This window comes from Daldinia decipiens (genome assembly GCF_022478715.1).
Source record: "Daldinia decipiens strain CBS 113046 unplaced genomic scaffold F4813scaffold_1, whole genome shotgun sequence".
NCBI lineage: Eukaryota > Fungi > Ascomycota > Sordariomycetes > Xylariales > Hypoxylaceae > Daldinia > Daldinia decipiens.
Genome location: NW_026054544.1, coordinates 1748710 through 1770319, shown reverse-complemented (window position 1 = coordinate 1770319; position 21610 = coordinate 1748710). Strand labels below are relative to the sequence as shown.

The 21610-nt window shown below is 46.9% G+C and overlaps 5 protein-coding genes across 5 annotated transcripts; 2 read left to right on the top strand and 3 right to left on the bottom strand.

The window, feature by feature from the left end:
• Positions 1-4371: 4371 nt before the first annotated feature.
• Positions 4372-8077, top strand: F4813DRAFT_384644 (uncharacterized protein; the record flags this gene model as incomplete). The annotated part of the gene is made up of 6 exons (XM_049246118.1): positions 4372-4404; positions 4511-4664; positions 6336-7168; positions 7227-7280; positions 7334-7507; positions 7562-8077. 6 exons carry the CDS (start codon positions 4372-4374, stop codon positions 8075-8077), a joined length of 1764 nt encoding a protein of 587 aa, XP_049105042.1.
• A 2317-nt stretch (positions 8078-10394) lies between these two features.
• F4813DRAFT_19758 (ubiquitin related modifier 1) lies at positions 10395-11226 on the bottom strand. Its single transcript, XM_049239515.1, has 3 exons — positions 11025-11226; positions 10809-10973; positions 10395-10683 (listed from the first exon to the last, which is right to left on the bottom strand). The coding sequence occupies exons 1-3, from the start codon at positions 11093-11095 to the stop codon at positions 10566-10568; spliced, it is 354 nt and encodes a 117-aa protein (XP_049105041.1). The 5' UTR covers positions 11096-11226; the 3' UTR covers positions 10395-10565.
• A 388-nt stretch (positions 11227-11614) lies between these two features.
• F4813DRAFT_384642 (mitochondrial carrier) lies at positions 11615-12608 on the top strand (the record flags this gene model as incomplete). Its single annotated transcript, XM_049246117.1, has 2 exons — positions 11615-11735; positions 11794-12608. The coding sequence occupies 2 exons, from the start codon at positions 11615-11617 to the stop codon at positions 12606-12608; spliced, it is 936 nt and encodes a 311-aa protein (XP_049105040.1).
• A 135-nt stretch (positions 12609-12743) lies between these two features.
• F4813DRAFT_19736 (MIF4G like-domain-containing protein) lies at positions 12744-15827 on the bottom strand. The gene is made up of 4 exons (XM_049239514.1): positions 15414-15827; positions 14824-15293; positions 13684-14764; positions 12744-13631 (listed from the first exon to the last, which is right to left on the bottom strand). Exons 1-4 carry the CDS (start codon positions 15475-15477, stop codon positions 12901-12903), a joined length of 2346 nt encoding a protein of 781 aa, XP_049105039.1. The 5' UTR covers positions 15478-15827; the 3' UTR covers positions 12744-12900.
• Positions 15828-16929: 1102 nt separating this feature from the next.
• F4813DRAFT_19692 (kinase-like domain-containing protein) lies at positions 16930-18831 on the bottom strand. Its single transcript, XM_049239510.1, has 6 exons — positions 18380-18831; positions 18144-18316; positions 17998-18081; positions 17590-17938; positions 17132-17530; positions 16930-17074 (listed from the first exon to the last, which is right to left on the bottom strand). The coding sequence occupies exons 1-6, from the start codon at positions 18426-18428 to the stop codon at positions 16941-16943; spliced, it is 1188 nt and encodes a 395-aa protein (XP_049105038.1). The 5' UTR covers positions 18429-18831; the 3' UTR covers positions 16930-16940.
• Positions 18832-21610: the final 2779 nt, after the last annotated feature.

Below are 21610 nucleotides of genomic sequence, written 5' to 3'. Positions count from 1 at the left end.
CACCCACGTTAGAAAATGACAAATGATAAACGCTTGTTCGGAAAAGGCAGCGAACGCCGTATAATAAAACAGAGCTTGGTAAGCTAGTCAGGGTCTTGTTTCTCTCCCTTGAATGCGGTGGCTAAACCTGGAGGGCTCATAGCCGTAAGAAGAAGAAGAAGGGGGGCGGTAGGATTGGGTAGTACCTGTACAAAAAAGTGTGCGACCGGGGGTTCAACGTTTTGTTGGCGCCTAAGACGCCTAAGACGCCTAAGAATGATATATGATAGATCTTCGGATAGCCGTAAGTTCCGACCTGGTTCTGAGAAATACGCAGACACATAGGTACACCTAATCTCTGGCAGTTTGTGGTTCTTGGCAGGGGGAGTTCGCTGCACCTAAGGAAAAGATTACATAGTATGGGCAATTGGGAAATTCCCGTGATTGACGCTGGTGGAGCGGAAACGACGTGACCGCGGAGGAACCAGATGGATCTCGCCGCGGGAAATCTGTCCTTGACTCGGACGAGTCGGACGATATTAAGTAAGGATATTAAGTAACTAAGGAGCGTTTCAACTTTAGTTTCTAGAGTCTTTCAAGGGTCTTGAAAGGCTGTTGAAAGTATTACAGACCCGTATTCGCCGTATCGTATTTTATGAGATAGGTTCGGTCAAAGATGTTGCGCAACGTTTATTTCCGTACGTCTCGCCCGAAAGGCCGGAAGCGGTAACGATGGCGGGCGTCAATAGTCATTTTCTTTTCCGCAAAGACGGTATCTTGAGAAGAAAAAAGAGAAACAAAAAAGAGGGTGCCAGTTCGGAGGCGCAGATCCCTGATAGTACCCGATGATCCAGTAACTTGGTTGACAGATTGGCATTTGTTCTAGGTAGGTAGGTATGTATGTAGTGCATGTATGTGACGTATCATCAAGCACACTCACCTATGTATATGTAGGTCGGTCTATCGACTTATATTAGACTTATATTATATGTGAGGCTTGAGGCTTAGATTCTTTCTAGAACACGGTCTATGTTCCTAAGCATTAGGCGTGCGAGGCTTTTTTTAATTCGTTATTGGCGCCGCAACGCCGCCCGACTCAGTCATTATCGGCAGAGTATTCGCATCATGTGATGATATAACATGATGGTTGCGAAGATATGTCTTTTTTGATTAAGGAGAGGATCGCTGTATGTGTAGGAAAAATAAGTCAGTTAAGAAATCGTCGTCAGCTTAAAGTTGGATCCAACACCGAAACGGATTAGAAAAAAAATACCAAGTTAGTTCCCATAGTGTATTAGTCACTGGTACTAGTTACTAGTGTTACTAAGTAGAGCTCATAGTGGCCTTATGTTCCATGCACGGACCGTTAACTCTACAATAATTTATTTAACACACACCTGTAATGATGGCTTAAAATAGAGGCTGTAAGAAAAGTGTCGAGGGTACCTCTTAATATCACGTACTTAATGTGAAGTACAAAATATTGTGCAACAAAAAGGATAATACCTTGTAATATCAAAACATTTATGACAGTAAAAGAGGAGCTTCTCGTGTAAACTACCCTGTGTGCATTAGTAGGTACATTTCAGCTCAACAAGACCACTCCCCGCGTCCGCTGCTATCCACCGAAAACTACGTACCTATGTACTAAGTATTGTATCAGTAATCAAATAATATTTTACAGTTTGTGTGTTCGTGTGACGTTGGGGTTTATACCTTTTTAAGAATGGTGGCTTTTTAAATATTGCCTTTCATAGTTGAGGTAAGAGGCGTAATTGGACGCTCGGAGATGTAGAGATCCGGATATCTGGGAACCCGCTTAGTATTTTCCGTCTTGCTAGCTAAAATCGTTGAAGGTGATATCGGCGCCGGCAAAAGCCCCCCACGTCCACTTGGACCCTTTTCACATATCACATCAAACTACTAATTAAGCGTGTCAACTACAAGTTTCCAATTTACTCATCACATCATAGTTACAGGGCCAAAATCATTAACGAAATCTACTAATAACGGAACGTATTAATCAGAGAAGACTAATGCCTTAGTCGGATCTTGTAATACAGACCTAACGGTGAGTCGCGGAAAGACCATCAGCTCGGCTGGCGGTGAACCACACACGGAGAGGCGGTTAATGAAATGCTCCGTAGTGAATTCCACCTGGATAGCGGTCTGATGAAAATTGTGTGAGTGGGCAATAATATCCATTCCTTGTATGCAGCCTTATCCCTTGTCCCTTGTTAAATCCGAAAGCCTCCTATAATTTAACCCCAATTCTTTCATTTCGTATAACTAACTAGTTAGTTATACATAGTAGTTAGTTAAATAGCTTCTCGGAGATATCGTATCAAACCGCTTCTCGCTACTACCTCCCTAATCTTTAAACTTGGGTAGCATTCCCTCCAGTTAATATGCATAATGCTATAGCCCTATGTGTGAATTTGTAGCCGGGCAAAAGTTCTCTAACCCTAGTTCCATGGTGAGATTGAAGAAAACCAATCAATCTTCATGGACCGGGGTGGATCTACCGCAACCAGCCAGCTGGGAACTAGGTCGACAAGGACCCATGCTTACCAGGATGGATATGTACTTGGTGTACAGCCGCTCACCTAACTCTGGATCGTTCCCGTTGAGATTAAAGCGGGAACACTTGCGTACCTGGTTATCCTCACTTCTATTCAACCGAGATGCTTGTCGTTTCGTAAATTGTTCATGTATGAAGTCTTAGCCTCGCTTCTTCAAACTGTTTTATAGTCCCAACTCTTTTTTATGATTTGTGGATAATTAGTCCAAGCTGTAACCCTACTTGTCAGGCTCTCTAATAGCTACCAAGAAATTGATATATCACTTATCCCTTGATTAAAAATACGTTATCCCCTTGTCAATTTACGTCCACAACTTGAAACGTTCGAGAGATCACTCGTCGGCCGACAAATCCCAATCAATTCCGCTCGCCCCTTGTAAAGTGTAGCAAGCTGAGATTTCTGCACCATCCCGAGAGATTCGGTGCTCTATCCTTCGAGGCCTGGATCGTGGCTTGCTTGTCCGGGTGCGAACGTGTTGTAGCCTTGCCTTGCCCAACGGGACCGAATCCGGGGTAGGTATCAGGAGTTTCCGGAGATTCCCAGTGATCGCCAGGCAGTGACCCACGTGGCTTGCATCGAACCACTACTACGGAATGGATGGCATGTACATAAGTTAAAATATTAGGGGAATCACACGATGCCAGTTCTCCGAGCCCGGGCAGAGGTCACGCTACCAGGCTGAATGTTTAACAGGTCCAGCACGTAGGAGAGTTAGTAACATGCGAACAGTGAAGCTGACGAGACGGAGAGATGATCACATATAATACGAGGCGGTGGAGGAGCGACCATGAAATTGATTGATTCTTGGCGCACGCTGTGAGACATGAACTAAACCAACTCCCGACTCTGGAACAGACGTTATGAGGAACCCGACAATTTAATTACGTCGTACATACGGACGATTATCACGGATAGAATTGTTCTACTTCGATAGTGTTGCCTTTCTCGTCATTGTGTCCTAGGACAATGTTGTACAATCTAACCAAAACATTTCACCTTGTGGAAAGCATCTAGGAAGCTTATAGCATGCATGCGCTCATGTGTACCGCTTTAGATGATGACGATGACGATGTGAACATCTTAGGAGAATTTACTAGCCAAGATGACAACATATCGTAGTAAATAATTCAACTTAGAACCAAATGTAGAATTAACTACTGCTGTAATCTTATGATGTGATCTGAGGAGGTATGTAGTACACGAGGTATTCGTTAACTAGCACCAAGGATTAGAACGGTTGGTTCCCTCATAATCAACTGCTATCTAGGTACGTATAAATACCTACTACCCATACGCTTTAGTTAATCCTTGATAAACATAACGGTTTTTGTGTTGCCTACTAGTGTAAAGCAGGAGGGCCGATAATATTTCGAAGCGGTAGGGCCGTGAATTGTGTAACTGTCAGCTAGGGTAGACGTAAGGCACAAGGATTATGATATTAAAATTGAAAAGTATTAAGTAAACTAAATGGATAACTAGCACCAATAAGAGCATGCCCATCTTTCGGTTTGATTAGTTTCTAACCTAGTAAGATCTGTAATCCTTGCTCGTTGGAGTACAATCGATCTCTACGACCCTACACAGTACAATACATACAAGGGGTTGTTCCTAACTTCTCGAAATTCCATGTGTTAACATCCTCGTCCCCTGCTCGCTCTCTTCTCACGCATCAGCTGGATAGATGTTGCCGCCTCTCTTCTCCTTGCCTATTATGTATATTGGAATACTTCTTAATTAATTTGGTTCCTGAAGGCGTACGCCCCCATACGCCCCCGTACGTCATTAGCTTGTATTATTGTGCGTACGAAATATGAATTCGGCCTTACGACTGGTTAAGCCCAGTGTAAAAGCGATGCAACTTTGAACGGCTACTCCCGCCTCCGACAGAAGACCAACCGCGTAACCTTTCAACGCCCAGACGGAGGAGGGCAAGCTAATAGATCTACTAGATGGGAGAGTACCACGTATTGAAAACTGGAGAATATCGCGTGTCCTTAACAACTTCCTCCGCTGCTATGACCCTTATACATGGTGGATTATCCAGTAGGAAGCCCGTTTGTTCAGTCGTTGTGTACGACTCTGAGACCCCCATTTGCTCGGTTGGTACGTAAGATGTTTACGCAGTTACACAGTGAAGGGGACAACTTGAGCAGATCTACATAATATTCTGTCATATTTACCTAGCAGATGGTGGCACTTGAGAGACCAGGGCTATCCATCAAGCTGGAACAAGCCATATTAGACTGGCTACTGTACAAAGACAGGATAGCAATTTATGTGTACGAACAACTATGACTCGATCAATTAAGCTAGGGTCAAGGGGCTGGGGGGGAGGGGGTGGTGTATTCCTAGCGGAATTGCCTCGGGCAGGAAATTCCAGCTACAAGGGGGAGGCCCGGTCTCCGCTCCTTGAACATAGGGTTTTCATCTTCTCTATTGGGATTTCCATAGCTCTTTTCGATTCCGCCCTCTCGTGCCTCTACTTGAGGTACATCTCCGGTCATCATAGTACCATCTAGAACCCCCCCTCCCCCTAGGCCAACCCCCCTGTCTTTCCTGGCTATGGATTGGATGCCACACTACGTGGGGAGCCAAACAAAATCATCTCTGGCTCTGCGGGCTAGCTGAGTTTCGAGAATCATATATGGCTAATTGCATGGGCGACGTGTCGCTCTAAACATTAACATTACATAGGTATTGTACACCTATCGTCTAGGCTGTCAAGGTGGATGCTGCCGCAGGGCGTCCCCGCTGTTAGAAGGCGTTGTCTATCACTGGCGGGTATCGAAGTTAGTATTCATCCGGCTTGGTTTGTATACGGGCGTATACAGGTGTATACATACCTCGTAGAAGCCCTAGGTTAGGTAGGTATACACACATATACGTATATCCCCTGCGTTGAATGGGCAAGAAATCCTGCGGGTAGTTCCCCCCGTACTACTTGATTCGGCCGGCATTAGGATTTCCACCGCTTATCTCTAATCGTGTGCATGCATTGTGAATGGTGAATGTGTCTTTCGTCGAGCTACTTGCTCCTAATGTGCAGATTCGGCGATCTGCCACTTGCCTTGGTGGCTATCTGACGGACAGGTCTTTTCCCCCCTTTGGTAACCCTCTCCTCTTTCTATTAGCACATTAGTATACATAGTACTACTGTGTAGAAAGGAACCAGGCTGGCTCAATCTCAGGTATCCTAGTTTATGTTTCTAAGCCCAGGGAGTATGATTTACTAGGGTGGGGTTGTTTTTGATATGAGGCAAGAGATGGTGTACTCCACTAGCCCGTCTCTGATATTTAACCACTTACATCGTATTTAGCTTCTATTGCGAGGAGTCTAAGCTTCTCCGCGTCTCTTGGCGGTCCCAAGATCTGATCTCCGAGTTGGCGTCCCCAACCCGTTGGCTCTCCAAGATCGGCTCCTAGTTGCACATCACTAAACCCGCTCTTCGAAGAGATATATACTTCACGAAGACCCAAGATCTGGATCCCCCCTTCTGGACTTTGGTGGTACCATCGTAGACCTGCTCGGTCGAACCTCGAACCGCTTCATTTATTTAACAAACCGTCTATTAATATTTCCGTTCCTTTACTGGTTGGCTCTCTGTTTTAAAGCATCATATTCTACAATACGTCTTATCATCACAGCTTCGAAGCCTAAACATCAGACGTGGTTAATAGACAAAGCTCTATTCTCAACACTACGATCTAGCAAACAATTTCTAGCCTGGTACTACAGTGAATTTGGCTGACCGGTTTTGCTTGTTGCAAAACTAGTCCCTCTAACCGTCAAACTGGCTCTTACCGCTCAAACACCGGACCCCAATACTTGGGCGCGGTGGGTTCCTCAACAGCAAAATGCAGATTACCCGATGGTCGACCCGTCAAGCTTCATGGAGTATACCCAAGGCCAAACGAACACCGCGTCCATGCCCCGATCGTCTATGCCTACCCAGTTCATGGTAGGAAATACGTATACCGCCATAACTCCTGTTACCAGCCCGCAGACACCGCAATATCCACCCAGCAATCACTTCACGTTCGGTCCATACACACCTCCGTCCCCTCCCATCTTCCCATCTTATAAAAACTATCAAGAGGAATGTCAGCCTCCGTGTACGATGCCAGCGGATACTGGAGGAATACCTGTTGGGTATCAACGGGGTCCATACCAAGCGCACCCGGCAGAGTCGGAAGAAAGGATTCGGATCAAGTACGAGTCACAGGTGGATATTCAGCGATCCCCCTCTCCATCTCCTCCCCTTACATCCAAGACCGTTGCCCGGAATGTCCCCGAAGATAGGGCTCGCGAGGTGGTTTTCCACAGCGAAATAGATACTATGATGAAAGCCATTCAGTTGAAGAGCGAGCCTACCAATGAATTTGACTCTGGAGTGTCTTCTTACCCTTCCCCTCCGCACCAGGACGAAGAGAAGTTCAACTTGCGCAGAAAGCCTTGTAGCCCGGAAAAGAGGAGCCCTACAATCGGCCGCGGCGGAAAGGACCGTCAGAAGCGTTATGTTTGCGATTTCAAGGGATGTGGGAAACGATGTGCCCAGAAGACTCAGCTGGAAACCCACAAACGGGCCCATACTGGAGAAAAGCCCTTTGTACGTTGTCTCAACCCGAGTTCTATTAGCACTGTCATTAATGTTGTTTTCCGTCTAGATATGCGAAGAGCCTGGGTGTGGCCTAGGGTTCAGCCAGAGAGGCAACCTGAAGGTATGGATCCCCTCAAGCAACATGATCTTAAGCCTTTTTAACAAGTGAACCAGTCACATATCCGGCAACACACTGGAGAGAAGCCATACCGGTGTGACATCTGCCAAAAGGCTTTTGCTCAGCTAGGGAACGTGAAGCCACATAGGAATACGCACTTCCAAACAAAGCCTTTTGTGTGTCTGCTTGACGGATGCCATAAGACTTTCAGCCAGCGGGGGAACTTGAAGGTATGTGAAATACGTTTGTAGCAACAACACGTGAGTGCTAACCCCCTAGTATAGACTCACCACAACGCTTATCACACAGAAACCATTAAGAGACTTACGCAGAGGTTCAAAAACATGTCCCATAGCGAAGAGCTCTCGGAAGAGGAAACAAAGATGTTCAAACACTTCGCCGAGTTATATAAGAACCTGAACAAGGGCATCAAAGGCCGAGGACTCAGAAGCAAGGACAAATGTGCCCGAAGAAGCCAGAGCTCGGTGACGCCGGGCCTTTCACAATCCTATGCTTCCCAGACTCCACCACTTGCTGAGCAGAATCACATGTATCAGCTGCGTTACGCTGCGCCAGATGGCCTCCCGTACGCCGAGAACTATAGCGACTGCGGAATGTCTAGAGACGGCCTTCCAAGTAATATGGTAGTCCCTCGCGATCAACACCCTGCTTATGGACAGTACGATATGGATCAAGCGAGTATTGCTGCTAGCGAAACCACTACCGCTTCTAGCAGTCCCAGCATTATGCACGAGGACCAGTACAGTCGTGCATTCGCTACTCACCATAGGGGATATTAGCTCACGTAGCTTCTACGGATATGGAATCATGCCTTAAACGACAAACACAACAACGCGGGCACTTCTCGAGTATCAATAATAAGAGACACGAAGGTCTAACCCATGTACCTTTCTTCCGCGCGCATATATATCGAATTCTGGGTGGTGTTCTCTTTAAATTCAAGATACCACACATTGTTAATCCAGGGGCGGCTAGCCATCTGTCTTATTCACCGTCTCTCCTTTCCCGAAAGCCCAACACAAACGTACAGGAGCAAAGAAAAAAAAATAAACAAGAGGAAAAAAAGTTAGTTGGACGTGTTATTTGACACTTGGGGTAATAATCAGGGCGCTGGCAGTTGATCGAGAAGAGACGACAAGGGACTTCCTTCTTTTCTGATCAACCGCCATTGCATGTTTCTGGCAATACAGCCGCCTTGACTCCATATTTGTATCGTCAATGCTGTTTATGCAGATAGGGCCGCATGGATTTAGCAGAAGTAGCATTTCCTTGACCATCGGTTTCTTTCGATTTCCATGCAACGATTTCTTTTTTACCTGCCCAATAGGGGGCACACTATATAATATCTCAGGTTTCATCGACGGGTTACACTCGATCTCGGCTCGGCTATCTACCCTTACATCCATCCATACTTACATCCACATCTACATCTAAACGCGGACGGCAGCGCCAGAAAGGGATATGACAAAGTGGAAGAAAACAAAAAGACACGCTACCTGGGCTTGGGTAGAAGTCGGGATGGAGGAGGGCACGAGAGCGAGAGTGAGAGAATAGATGCATAATCTGGTGGTGGGCGGTCTTAACCTTGCTTTACCAATCAGGCGGAAATACCCACGGCGGCGCATCGAGAAAAGAATGGAACGATAAAATAACAAACCCAAGGATCCGGGTTTTGGGAATAATTATTCACGTTTTGCATAAAGCCATGGGATACGCGATGGAGATACCAGATTATTTGCATCGAGGGTTACTAGACCTTCCAGGAGTGCAAACCAGGCGGAGTTCATTGGTAGGTAGGTTTGAAACCATTGCATTTTATTATTACTATTACTATTATCATTCCTGGTGAGGTACGTGGAGTGATTTCAAGTTCCGGAGGAGAGAAAAAGATATGTAGGACATCTTGCTTGATAGTGTAGTCTCAAAGTCATCATTACTAGTACTATTATTCCTCGTTGCAACTCTTCTCCTGACAATGCGGTGCGGTGCGGCGCTTACAATCCTCGGGGCTGCCCCGGTGATCTTATACATATGGCGTGGATGTAATAGCGACACGCCAGGCATTCGTAGCGATGGCTCTACATCAAGGGGCGGGGATTTGACCCCCGGCGACCTCGAAATGGCCGGACCGCAAGTTCCGAGCGCGTAAGAACTCCAGTGCGTTGTCTCTTTTGCCACAATGCCAGCTGTAATGTATGTGTATGTGTAGGCGTGTTAGGTTAGGTACTCGGGATGAATTTCTCATGAAGGCGGTCTGCAGGAATAGGTAGCAAAGCCATTGACGAATGAATGACGCTCCGTACCGAGAGACGACAAATGCCTCATTTGTTAAAGAATGCGGGCCACCTCGGGGGTCGAGCCAGAGCTGAGGCTCTTATCCGTGGTAAAATCATGGCTCGGCTTCCCCAACCTGGTAGGCTGATTTTAACGATTCGCTGAAATAAACAATAAACATGAATTCCCATCATGCCATCTGTATTTATCTCATGAATAATTCTGGGTCACCTGCCATACCCGTATCTGTCCGTTCCTGCAAATGGCTCCTTTGGGATCCCTGCTTGCAAATGAGCGAATGATGTGATCTGTATTATCGATTAATCGATCTCAACCGTACACCGGCTTCAAATGCGTGGAGGACCCAGCGATTCTCTTAGCTAATCGTATCTGTTTTCAAGGCGGGATCTACTATTATTCATTCCTCGACACGTCGTGTTTTTGTTATCGCCGAGTTTTAGATATGGATGGGGGTTATGTGCTATAAGTCCTGAAAAAGTGGTAGATCAACGCAAGGCAGTTGTACATGAACGGTTAGATTCAAGGGAAAATGTGATAGATCTGGTTTATTATGGCGATATGCCACGGTACCGGGTCTTTGCCTTGCGTTGTTACTAGGCAGCCAGAACACCGATCGTGGGAGGCATTGCATGAAGCCTGATATGACAACCGAGATAGCCGCAACATTCTTCTACTAACTATGCAATTCACAACAACGGCATCTGACCTGGTTGGAAGTGACTGACAGCGCTTCACAATGCATGTAGGCGGGGTAAAAGAAACGAGGCAAGTTGTTGAGAAGCTAGTCGTAGATGTCGAACCACCAATCTGAACGAAGTTGGGTTCTACCCAAGGCACCTAAGGCACCCAAGGCTGTCTATCGCCGTCTATCGCTGTCTATTTCAAGATGTGATGCAGATATGACGAATGTAACGGCCGCTTTCAGATTCCGAGTAGCGGTGTAATTCGGCGTTCGGACAGAGAGAAGCGGCGTTACCCGCCATGCAGTGTAGAGACAAATAGGATATTATCCCCTGCTTGTATTTCATAAGCCTCTTCACCTTCTAGTTCCCAGTCTGCGTCGTTGATCAGGACGAGGATACCAGGCCGGCTACGTTGACGTATTAGCTAGCTTGCCAAGTATGCGTTTTGATAAGGTGATAATGCACAAGTATGCGGCTGTTGTAGATGCTCGGGTAAAATAGGGATTGCAGCAAGGTCAAGGTAGTAACGCACAGGTGATCTTGGAGTACGAAGAGGTCCTTGCGAGCATCCTTCATCGTATATTCACATAAATGATAGATCAAATCAGCAATCGTGGCCGGGTTGCCATCTTTATTTGCAGCCGATATGGAGATGGAATGACGACGCTGATCTGAAAATAGCATCTCCAAGCCGCCTCTAAGCTATCGTCAGTATAACTATATATTAAAATACGTGGGGGACATTTACGTGAACTCAACATCGATAGATAGCTTGGGAACCTCGACTTGGACCGGAGACGTTTCCGTTGTAGTAGACATTATTGCGACTTGCCCGAAATGTGACTGAGGTTATTAGGACTATAACTACGTACTGTGGGTATTGGTGGGTGAGCCGGGTGTGAATAGCTAAATAGCTAAATATTGTATCGACTTTAAATTGTGAGTAACTATGCGCATTGCACAATGGTTTAAACGTACAATTCGCGATTTACAATTTTAGGTGTAATGCAAATAATGAATTACACTGCTAACAATATATGCATTTAAAGCGACCAATCCCAACAATAGGTAGGCAAAGTACCTATGTACCTTATAGTACGGAACTTAGTAGTAACTTGGTTACTTAAGCCTCAATGAAGTCATCATGAGTAAGTCATCTAAACCTAATTGAAGCAATTGTACAAAGTATTAGTTGGTACGGTTCTATGATTACATAATCTTACTACTCGAAAAAGGAAAGAAAAAAATAAACCCCTTCTTTCAAGATATCGAGCCATTTCTACGCGAGATCGGCATAGTGTTATAATAATGCAATAGGTTCTATCCGGGTTCACCTCTATGCCACAGAATCATGCGGGTCTTTCTCCCGCCTCCGTTGAGACCGTCGCCGGTCTTTCCGCGGGATTCATAGCCACGCTAGTCGTCCATCCGCTCGACATCGTCAAGACCCGGATGCAGAGTACGGTACCTCCCGCCCCCCGTCGTACTATGACCGCATGCTGAACCCTGCTGCATAGTCTACCAGCGCACCTCTCATCAGCCTCTCACCACCGTGTCGTTGATCCGCTCCCTGACGCGGACGCCACATCCCGTAGCATCTCTCTACCGAGGTCTCGCGCCTAACCTTCTTGGAAATGCCTCTAGTTGGGCTTCCTTTTTCTTCTTTAAGGCTCGAGCTGAGCGTGCCCTCCTAGCCTTGAAGGCTTCTCCAGATGTCTCGCTCGCACCGCGGGACTATTTCTTGTCCTCGGGGTTTGCCGGTCTCATCACCCAAGTCTTGACGAACCCCATTTGGGTAATGAAGACACGCATGCTATCATCCGACCGGACCGCCGCTGGCGCGTATCCGAGTATGCGGGCCGGCGCCGCTCACCTCTTACGCCACGAAGGCTGGAGGGGGTTTTATCGAGGCTTAGGGATCAGCTTATTAGGCGTAGCTCACGGAGCGGTGCAATTTGCCGTCTATGACCCAGTTAAAAGACTGTACTTTGCGCGTCGGGGTCCCTTCTCAGGCCACCGGGAACCGGACAGCCTAGGAAGACAGAGGATGAGTACTGAGGCGACCCTCGTGATCTCCAGCGTTGCCAAGTTAGTCGCCGGAGCAGTTACATATCCCTACCAAGTCATCCGCAGCCGTCTACAGAACTACGATGCCGATACGAGGTTTGGAAGGGGTATCAAAGGAGTCGTAACGAGAACGTGGATGGAAGAAGGATGGCGAGGTTTCTACCGTGGGATCGTACCTGGTGTGGTAAGAGTCCTCCCTGCGACCTGGGTTACGTTTCTCGTATATGAAAACGTCAAGTTCTACTTGCCCCAGTGGACAATCTAACAAGAACTGATTATGGGGTTGTATTAAAGAATCGACTTCTTTTAATGTTTATGAAGACAAAGGCTTAACCTAAGATACCCTTAATTCCACAGCCCGTATACCTTTTAACCATTAGCTTAGAGCACGTATTCACTATAAGTAAGGCCAAGGCTTAAATCAATTATTCTAATTTTATACAGGGCTAAGCGCGAGTGCACGAGAAAAAGTTATCAAGCCCCTCCAAAATTTTTGTTAATGCCAAATTCCTATAACTCCTAACCTAACTCCCCAATTATGGATCTCACATCTCATCTTACGAGTCTGCTTTGTGCTCTAGTAAGAACGTTTCTTCGATGGCAGATCTTCGCCTAAAGACTCTGAGCCACCTCTCACCCCAGCGTTTAATGATATCTTCTCCGCCGTCCGATACTACAGGGTCCATAATCTGGTCTTTGGTCCCTTGTGCCCAGCTGACCAGGGCATCTTCCATGTTCTTGAAGAGTTCGCGCATGTTGGCCACTTCTTCTTCGGTATTCTCGCTTGTGCCGCTGCTAACAACTTGTCTTAGGCGACTAGTCACTTTGACTACGGTGTTAAATACCAGCTCGAATACCCAAGACTTGCTGAGCGCTTGCCCATATGGGCCTGCGCGACTGCCAGCCAATGCCCAGTCGATAACGGCTCCAGGGGTAATAATCGAGTAATTCAGTAGCTTTTCAACGATGGTAATTGCGACACCCGGGTGGGCAGACCAGTAGGAGACGACAGCGGTAATAATTTGTGCTCTGGCCGCTTCGGAAGCGGCCCCAGAATCAAGAAGTCTATCTTTTGTACGCTCAATGCAGGCAAGTACGTGAGATAGTGACTTGGAACCTACCCAGCAAACGGCTGTCATAAAAACATCCGTGCTAGAAACGAGAGGATCGATAGCTTGATCAAGGGCAGCAGAGTGGATGCGGTCGATGATGGGCTGGATCTCCTCATCTGGAGCCTTGCGCTTGAGTAGAGCCGCGATCTCTCTACCTTCTGCAGCGAATGGAGTGTCTGGATTTAATATTAGTCGCTTGTTGGTAGTAAACGAAGGCATTTAACTTACGGTCATCGTTGAATTTGAATTCCGGCGTGTCCTGCTCTTTTTCAGGACCAATGAGGGCTTGGTAAGGTTCGGGGAGCGTGCCCTTGATCCGCTGGGCGAAACTGAGGCGGATTTCCTTGTCTAAGGCGCCCAGGATGAAAGCTTTACGGGGATCCATATCAGGGAGATTGACGTCATCTACCCATTCTATCCACTTCCACATGAAGCCGAAGTTACTGAGATGATGAGTGAACCAATCCAAGAACCTGTAGCACAACTCTAGGTCGAGACGGTGGGTATTTTGGTATGAGTACCGGATGGCTCGGCCTAAACTTGGGGCGACTGCTGCAGGGGCAATCTTGCAAGCCTCAGTAAGAACGGCATGGTAGTATACCAGCTTATGTTCTGGCGCGGGTAGTGCGAATATTTGGGAGAAGACGGCGTCCACGGCGACATCCTCTGGTTTCCACGTCGAGCGATCTCCCTCTACATCTCGGAGTCGATCAAAGGGAGTTGCACGTTTGACGAATGTGCCAGGAGCAAAATAACAATCCACGTCTATGAGAAAGCGAGCCGTAACACTACGGTTGAAGTCCATGATGTTGATCGTATCGAGAAGCCCGTCCCTGATTAGTGACGACGCGATACTACTAACGGGAGGAACAGATTCGATTTCTTGGTTAACATAGACCGAGAAGTAGATCTCGGGGAAAAGAGGGCGAGGGCCAGCGACGACTTTCTCTGGAATAGATATGCTCGGTAAGGTATGCTTCTGCGCATTATCTAGCTTCTCTTGCTGTTCGATCTCTTCAGGTGGCATTTGCCATGGTCTCGGAAGACACGAAAGCTCCCAACCATTCAGAGCCTCGGTTTGGAGCTGCTTCTGCAGGAGCCCGATTAGACTCATATTTACGGTCGGGCTCTCCGTTCCCTCCTCGACATGATATGGGTCGATTAGTACTTGTAACGCGTGCGGTTCGGAAGCAATGACGTCTGTCTTATCCATCAGCTCAGCCGCCTTTTGTTGCCACTGGATAGGCGCAGCTGCCATAATATACGGTATCGTCAGAAGGATGATCTTGACAAGTTCTGTGCCAATCGTCTTGAGGGTTCTGTTAGAATAGGTAAACCATATTGAGGTAGTAACGGTTGTATACTCACATCATCAGAACTGGCAGTCTGGAGGTCGACGGCTCGACTAAAGAGTTCTTCAAGCAAAGGGAACACGCCATCACCCTCCAAGGAGCTTTGTAGACACGCCAGGAACTTTAGATACAGCTTCACATCGCGCCACTCGCCTATGATGACCTTCTCCTCTGTAGCAGTAGCGACCCGAGTCAAAAGATCGCCTAGTATATCGGGTTTCAGCGAATTGGCGACGAGTACCACAGCTGCCACGAACGGGGTCTTGAGCGGCTGCTCAATAAGCATCTGCAGCACTAGATCCAAGAAGCTTGTGCGCAACTCCTGATCTTCGTAATTGTTGGCGAGGACATGGGCAATGGATTGAACTTCCTCGTGCCAGCGTCGCAAAGGAGATTCAGCTAGGCCTAGGAGCTGCTTACGTATGCGGACGGGAAGCGGCGCGTCGTAGCGACGTCGTTGCGGTCGGCGGTCGTAATCATCATCATCTAGATAGCTAAGTTAGTATATAGGCTCTTTAGTGACATCTCTAGAAGGGTGGTGAGAGAGGCTAGGAGCAACGATATTGGTTCGAGCTACCAGTTCGAGCTACCAGTCTAATTCCGTACCTCTGTAACGCCTTTTGCGATTGTTATAGCCGCCAGCAGGCTGTCTGCGATCATGATCTGCCATCTTATGTTGATAGAAGAAACCGACGTGATTGAAGGGTCAAATTCATAAGAAATTATCCTCAATGGGTAGGCAGGTGGTACGAGTTGAAACTTGATGTTCTATGGAATCTGGAATCTATGGAAACACGCAACGCGCGAAAAGAGAAGCACGGGCCTCTAGCTTGGTTATTTCAACTTTGGCATATCTTATCGCGATGCACCTGCCTGTTAGCTTTATCCGATTATGTAATCGTTAGACATTACAGTATACCTTAGGTACCTACCTATAAGTTACCTAACTAATAGCAGCTTTCTTTCTATTCGGCACATCGTCCTCGTAAACCCTTATCTAGGTACCTAGGTAATTGACATATAAACTAGAACTACCTAGGTAGCCAATTACAATCAGAAGGCTGGCTAATCGGCCTATTGTGATCAATTACTAATGACTTTATCTAGACATATGCCGTTGCTCTCGTACCTCTATAACTTACTATCAATAAAACGCGGTTAAGAGGCATTACGCATAGGGATCTTGTTACAATAGTGGCGGAATTCAAAGGGGGTCACGATCATCGGGTAGCTTTTTACGCATCAAGTATCGTACGAAGTGGTGCCATCTGATCTTTCTCTTGGACCAAGAGCTGTGTCTTCATCGCTGTGTGCCGCAACCGCAGTTGGCTTGTTTCCTTGACGTCTGAGTAGAAGACCCGGTCCTCCTTTTTAGTAAACCATCTTCCCACTTCTCGACGCACGTTGGAGTCCGTCTTGGGAGGGAAGAAATGAAAAAGAAATCTTTTTTGAAGTCATGCCGAGTCTCCATAAATTGTCCAGCCCCAATATGCCATTGCTGCCCTGGGCCGGAAGCTTGCCGGTTTCAACATCATGTTCCACTTGTCGCCCTACCACCATTTCACTACCGCTGCATACACCCGCTACTCATAGAATAACACATACGCCATCTCATCCCCCTTCTTTAACTTGTGTAGAGAATATCTCGGAAGACCACGCGAGGGGAATCCAGCCTCCTTGTGGTCGCCTACCACAAGGATGAAGCGAGTTATTGAACAAGACAAATAAAAGCAAATGCCGTCTCGGTCATGCATAGGAGAAGTCTAAGAACGTCCGGTGCGTGCCATCTTCCAGTCAGTGCGCCTGATACTGAAGCAGTTGTCCCTTGTTGCTACAACCGAGATACTAGAACCGAGTATGTGGATGTTCTCAAAGGCTTATTGACACCTCGGAAACTTCCACAGCACACCAAACTTCTGGAGAACCCATTCCTCCTAACTCATACGTTGGATTGTCCTCCCTTAATGCACACCAAGGTCGAGGAATTGCTATTGTCAATCCGGCGGGTTCAATTAAACGTCGGTCCGACGAGTTCAAGCCATTACAGGCTCAGCTAGTGAGTGAATGCTGTAGCGAAATCCCGGGCGACGATGCATACATACGTGAAATGAGAGCGTAAGCGGCGACCGTAATTCAGTCTAACTTGGCCATCATTTCTGCCTTTGGCATGGGCGTGAAATTATCTATATCGAGACCGCGGGACGCTAAGATAGACTTCATATGAGGAGGGACGAGCTTCTGGTTTAGCTGCGGTGCGATGGATAATTCTACCAAATGCAATTAGTCCTGTAATAGAAAGGAGCGAAGAGCCAGACTAAGCTTACCATGTCTTGAAAAGTCAAACAGATTTGGCAAATCCCTTAATTGACCGCTCGAGTGCCGGGAATCCGGGAGTTTCGTGCTAGGATCTCGAAGCTCATCAAAGAAAGGATGCACCATAGCGTCGATAGCACCCAGACGTTCCGTCGGTGTGTATTCCAGCAACCTCGCTATCAAGTCTAGAGCATTTGCGTCTGCCTTACGGAACACCTTACTGAACGGATGAGGCTTGATCTGCGGGAATTTATGCTCCATGTAGTTCGGGTTCATAGTACGAATCTGCTCGCGAGTAGGAGTTCCCAACACTTTAATAATCTCCACCAATTGATCGATGCCGGATTCGCCGGGAAAAAGGGGCTGGCCCAACATTAACTCCGCCATAACGCAACCAGTCGACCAAACATCTACAAGCGACGTAAGCTACTATGGCCAGGATTTTAGATACAGAGGGTTATATGCTTACCAATCTTGGTTGTGTAATTGGTGGCGCCGAAGATGAGCTCGGGCGCTCGGTAATATCTAGAGCAAATGTATGAAACATTAGGCTCGTTCTCAACCAAGATTTTTGCGCTTCCGAAATCGCAAAGCTTTAGTATGCCGGTGTTCGGGTCCAATAGGAGGTTCTGTGGCTTGATGTCACGGTGGCAGATTCCTTGGGAATGAATGTAGGCCAAGGCTCTGAAAAGCTGGTATATATAGAGTTTGACTTCCAGAGTCGGCATAGTCGACTTCATCTTGTTGAAGAAGCGCGAGGCTCGGTAGACAGTCTCAGGTACAAATTCCTGTACCAAATTTAGGTACACTTCGTCTTTCTGCTCATGTATCCGGTTAGCTATCTTACCTGTTATTACGTCGTAGTTTAAGTACTTACACGGTCTCCATTGGAATAATAAAAGGCTTTTAACTGCACGATATTGGGATGTCGAACGATACGCATAATTTGGAGCTCACGATTCTACAGTCGGGCATTAGCAGACGAGCGGGGTACATATCCCGCAACTTAGGAGTAAGACTGACCTTGAACCTCTTGTCTTGAAGAACACGTTTGATGGCAGCATCTTCACCCGACGGCGAAAGCTTCGTCTGGAAGACGACACCAAAAGAGCCGTTTCCGACGATTTTGCACTGCGTGTATTGCAGATCTCTTGTCTCACCAGTCACTCCATCCTGTACCTTTTCGCGGATGACCTCTGTCTTCTGTCTCAGCACCACTCAATGCGTACGATGGATAGAAAAATATTGGTAAAGCTTACCTCCCATCCGGAGAGTATTGAAAGCCGCTGTCGGGCGGTTTTGCGCCATGGTTAAGGGCGGATCGGATTCGATCGCAAAATGGCACAATCCAGGGCGTCTCTCAAGCGTCAGCACGAAGAGACGGGAGGCGGTTGACGCGCGGTTCGGGACGCCGTGTTGGGCGACAAATCAATAGACAATTGGGTCGGAGTGCTTCTCGATCGCAATTGATAGATGAAGTAGTGGGTCAATCGCTCGCTCTAATGGAAGAGGCAACGCTGAGTTGAAATGCCGGTCCAGTCCAACAATAAGTGTGGCTAGGTCCAGGACAGGTGTATGGTGTGCTGGCAGAGGATAACAAGTGCCCAACTATTCGTGCAAAGAAAATTTCCCTAAGATGCAACTATTTAGGACCTATGTGAATTCACGAAAATGGAAGGGTCTAGTATCGCGAGAGGGCGGAGGTTATGTAGGTAGGGATTCTGGCGGGGTTGCAATGGTCGAATGACGGAACGTGACTTGAAAGAAACTTTTTAAAGTGTCCACTGCAGCGAAGTACAATAGCTAAGGTCGAGCTACCTTAGGTATACCTTACTTCTAAATAAGAATAGGACTAGGCAGACTTGTAGTAGGGGAACGGGGAACGGAGACCGGGGCAGGCGAGATTTAGACGGGCACGTAAACAGGTAGGCCAGGTAGGTAAGTAGATGGGTAGACGGATAGATAAAAGTATTTCTCTGCCAGTGTAATGGTAATGGTATCGGTTTCTCTCGCAGTCCACAGTCGAACGTGGCCGGGAAGACTGTGTATACCAGTAAGAAAGTGGACTCACCTTATGTGGGATGATGGTCTGAAAAATACTCAGACTCGACCACCTCAGGTACGACTTGGTCGACTTGGCCGATTACTGCAAGCACCGCAATTAGTTGGCCGTAGGAAGATGAGGTAGGCCATCAGATTGATGAAGAGGGGAATGCTATGGATGTTGTGGATGATTGAGAAGCAGTAAAAAAAATAACTTACAAAGCTTCGCAAGTGGCGATGGGGGCGCGGGAGGACGTTGGGAAGGGGAAGAAATACGTAGAGGATGTATGTAAGGTGGTGGTAGGTAAGGTAGACAGGTAGGTTAGGTGGGAGGTGGTGAACATTGAATGTGTGGGAAATAGTTGTGTTTGAATGGCTTAAACCAGTGCGGGAGGAGGAGGGGTCGTCGCAACTAGAGGGAAGGTACAAAAGTACTTGGGTACGTCGTATCGTAAGAAGGACTTTGGACTTTGGACCTTGGACCGCCGCAGTCGGTTGTGGATACCTCATGTACAATACATACAGATATACATGCAGGCAGGTAGGTACCTTCCGTTAGCTTAGGTGCAACTTCAGTTCAATGCTGCTGGTGGGCGCGAAATAAAAGAAAAAGTCGCCGCGCAGATTTGGGGTCATTCTAGATTACGGCTTCTAGGGCAGGATGACAGGAGAGTAGAGGTACATACATGAGGTAGCCTGACGAATCAACGAACTCACCTAGAGTAATAAACGTTATTAGTCTATGTAGGTACCCTATGATTAGGCGGGCCTAGCTACGTCTTAATACGTCTTAATAGCAAACCACCTCTACATGTAGGTAGTGTGTACCTACCTACGCATGTTATGTACCCTAGGTACGCAGTAAGATACAGGTACATGGCTCACCTACCTAAACATCCATACTTTTGCTTCTACCTATACCTACATCGTGTTGATTATTGCCAATTACCGCCTGCGACTAATATGTAGGGCATCAGTATTAGGACGGAGACAGGTACCTAACCTAATAAACCATCGACCCAAGTAAACCTAAGATGCTAAATTCAACATGCTTCGCCGTATGCAATATTACCACGCTTATGAGGCCTTTATAAGAAAATCTCATACGCAGTGGTTTCTATATCTAATTGAAAAGTCGTGAATCACTTATTTCTGGTTGAGGAATAACACTTGTACATACACAAGCACACACACCATACATACATACATACATACATACATACATACATACATACATACATACACATATATACACATACACACATCTGCCCTTATCGACTTTTGCCAGGGTAACGTATGTATGTGCTGCCGCCGTATGCACAACACGGGCTCTCCTGTAATAGCCTCGAACACACTGAGCTACTACTTGTCAAGAAGATAGCCGCAGGTCTTGATTCACCACATTTCAAATGCTGACCGGATTCCACCGACTTGCTACCCTTGTGTGAGGTTCAATGCGTTTGTACCAGCCCAATTCTACTATGCTGTGAGACGAGTATGGAGCTCTCGAAGTTTCCCTTCCCACTTCCTATGTAAGAGCCTGCTTTGTCGTCGCCGCTCGACTAATACGTCGTAAATGGCCAAATGACCCGACAGCGGTAAAGAAAGAACCAAGATTTCTTTGCGAACTTCTCTACATGTCAAAGCCTAGAAGGCCAGTCTCTTTTCACCTAACTACCTACAACCTGGACTGCCTAGTTGCTATTTTCCAGAACTAACCATTATTCAATCCTTGGCAGACTCACACCTGCGGCGTGTACGTATGCAAGAAGTCAGGGGTTAGAAAATTGGGGCTTGCTCATGTGGTCTGCTCAGACTTAAGGCGGACAGTTAGGGCGCTAAACAAGACTCGGCAACCGAAGTCGAGGGGAAAAAAAAGGAGACTGAATTATCGATTCTGCAGGGTCAAAGACGGGGTCCCTGAACGTTCAACCAGCCAGCACCGTCTTAATAGTACATACATGGCTTCTATGGCTTCTACAGCCTACATAATGTCCACCAAGAGGGACCGGCGATCTAGATAACTGGCTAGTATTTTGTCACATGATGTTATTAGTTTCCTTTTTTTTTCTTTTTTCCTCATCTCTCTCCTTACATTATGAACCATAACAACCGAAATATGAGGTAGGCTGGTACCGGTTAAGCGTGTCGATACTTACCTACGGATCACGTCTTGTAAGATGCAAGTACTTAAATGCAAGTATACATGCTGAGTTTGTGCTCTTTCCCAATGTCGAATATCTATAGCCTTCAATAGGAAAGAGGTACTTGATTATCAATTCTCAAAATGCTATGCGATGTGTCATCAAGCGCAGTTATCCTATCCTTAGACCATTGAACAACCGCCGCCGATGTAGCACATAACCTACCTTTTATTTGTGCAACTGGGCGTTGAAGTTACAGACTCACTCAAGTCGCACCATGACGAAGGGTACTGCAAATTGACA